This window comes from Thecamonas trahens (genome assembly GCF_000142905.1).
Source record: "Thecamonas trahens ATCC 50062 unplaced genomic scaffold supercont1.49, whole genome shotgun sequence".
Classification (NCBI taxonomy): domain Eukaryota; order Apusomonadida; family Apusomonadidae; genus Thecamonas; species Thecamonas trahens.
This window is the reverse complement of record NW_013657631.1, coordinates 286876-289101: the sequence shown is the minus strand read 5'-3', so window position 1 is coordinate 289101 and position 2226 is coordinate 286876. Positions and strand designations below refer to the sequence as shown.

General features: G+C 63.7%; 1 protein-coding gene across 1 annotated transcript; it reads right to left on the bottom strand.

Annotated features, from left to right (window-relative positions):
- Positions 1 to 126: 126 nt before the first annotated feature.
- On the bottom strand, positions 127 to 1954 carry AMSG_08943 (CAMK/RAD53 protein kinase; the record flags this gene model as incomplete). The annotated part of the gene is made up of 2 exons (XM_013899017.1): positions 1672 to 1954; positions 127 to 1411 (listed from the first exon to the last, which is right to left on the bottom strand). Exons 1-2 carry the CDS (start codon positions 1932 to 1934, stop codon positions 127 to 129), a joined length of 1548 nt encoding a protein of 515 aa, XP_013754471.1. The 5' UTR covers positions 1935 to 1954.
- Between the last annotated feature and the right edge of the window lie 272 nt (positions 1955 to 2226).

Sequence of the window (2226 nt, the reverse complement as noted above, 5' to 3'; positions counted from 1 at the left end):
GGACGCCGCCACGGCCGGAAGCGCTCTGGCCGGCGGAGGCCTGCCGTCCGCCCGCAAGCGCCGGCGCGCGCTCGGGAAGGATCTGTAGCTGTGAGTCGGTTGTGTTCAACTTGTTGGCTGCGGCGGCTACCGCCTGCGGCCGCGGCTGCGCTTGCCCATCTTAAGCTTGTACTTGCCACCAGCGGCAGCAGCGAGAACGCCATCAGCGACTAGGCCGTCCAGCTTGGGCTTCAGGGCGTCACCGGTCGTCTCGGCGTCGGCGTAGTTGGCCGAGACAAACGCGGCGATGTCGTCGGGCGCCGAGCCGCGCGGCTCGGCAAGCTCCATGATGGCCGCCTTGATCATGACGCGGAGCGTCGCGTGACCGCGGTACCGGGGGACCGGCTCGGTGCGGACAGAGGCAAAGGTGTCCGCGATCGGGATCGGCGTGGCGGTGAGCGACTTGTCGACACACCACGGGTGGGCGCGCGCCTGCTTGGCCGTCCAGCGGGCGCTCGGCTCGACTTGCATCAACCGCCGGCAGAGGTCCTTGGCCGACTCGGAGACCGACGACCAGAACGTGTCCGGGAACGAGTACAGGCCGCGCTGGATCTGCTCAAACACCGACATGGGCAGGTTGTCGTCAAAGGGGAGCATGCCCGAGAGCATGACATAGAGAATGACACCGAGCGACCACATGTCGACGGCAACGTTGTACCCGTCGTTGTGCTCCTTCGACTTGAGAATCTCGGGCGCGAGGTACTGAGGCGTCCCACACACCGTGCCCATGACCGAGCTCTTCGACGTGATGCGCGAGAGGCCAAAGTCAGAGATTTTGACCACGTCGCCCTCGCCGATGAGAATGTTCTCCGGCTTGAGGTCGCGGTGCGCAATGCCCTGCTCATGGAGATACGCCACAGCGTCGAGCATCTGCACAAACAGCTTGCGCGAGAGCGCCTCGGACAGCCGCTCGGCGTTGACAATGACGTCAAAGAGCTCGCCGCCGCTCACAAGCTCCAGCACCAGATACAGGTGCTTCTCCGTCTCAAACGTCTCCTCGAGCGACACAATGTTGGGGTGGGAGAGGAACTTGAGGATGTTGACCTCGTCGAGCAGTGCGCCCGCCCGCTGCTGCAGCGATAGGAACTTGGTCTTGTCCACAATCTTCACCGCGTACTTTTCCCCGCTCCGCCGCGAGAGGCCGAGCCGGACCTCGGCAAAGTTGCCCTTCCCCAGCACTCGCTCCAGGTCGTACCTCTCCTCCACAAACGAGTGTGTCCCCGCATCCACAGACCCGGCCACTAGCTTGAACACATACTCGATCGGCTCCATGTTCTTCTGCTTCAGCAGAAACTGCAGCCTGTCGCCCTGCTTGATCAATGCCGTCTTGTTCCGTCCGATCTTCTTCCCGTTGATGAATGTCCCGTTCGATCTGTCCGTCCACATCAAGCGCCGTGTGTGTGAGTATGGCGACGAACAGGCCAGGCCAGCCATGGCCAGCAACCACCACGGCCATCCGGCCACAGCCAAAGACGGGCCGGGCAGTGGCAAAAAAAGGTCGCAGAAACCAGCACTCGCCGCCCTCCCCACCACCCCCTTCCCCCCCACCACCCTCACCCCCACGCCCACCGGGAGCCACCATGCCGAGAGAGCAAGCCCTATCCCCTCCCACGACCAAGAATGATGACATACGACTTGTCCTCGACAATCACGGCGCCTGTGGGGTCCTTGTGGAGCTTGCAGTGCGTGCCGGAGATGAGGTTGACGTCGAACTGGTGGGTGCAGATGGAAGCCCTGCCAAAGGTCACCTCGCCATCGGTCAAGTCAATGGAGGGATAGGCATGGTTGAGCGAGTGCAGCTGGCCCCATGCCCCTGTTGCACCTCCGCTTCCTCCTTCCACATCCATGGCCACATCAGCCTCGTCATACTCGAGCGTAGCCGCTGCATCCGCCATCTCTCTCCTGCACGCCAAGCAGAAGAAACGTGTCCTCCGCCCTCGCCCTCGCCCTGCCGCCAGCCAACCAGCCAACCAGCCACCACCCACCGACCGACGAACCGACGAACCGACGAACCGACGAACCGACCGACGAGCCGACCACCACAGCCACAGCCACAGCCACAGCCACAGCCACAGCCACAGCCACAGCCACAGCCACAGCCACAGCCACCAACCAACACACCCATCATCCATACCTCACCACCCCCGCCACCCCACTCTCCCACCTCACTCCGGTACCCCCCCCCCC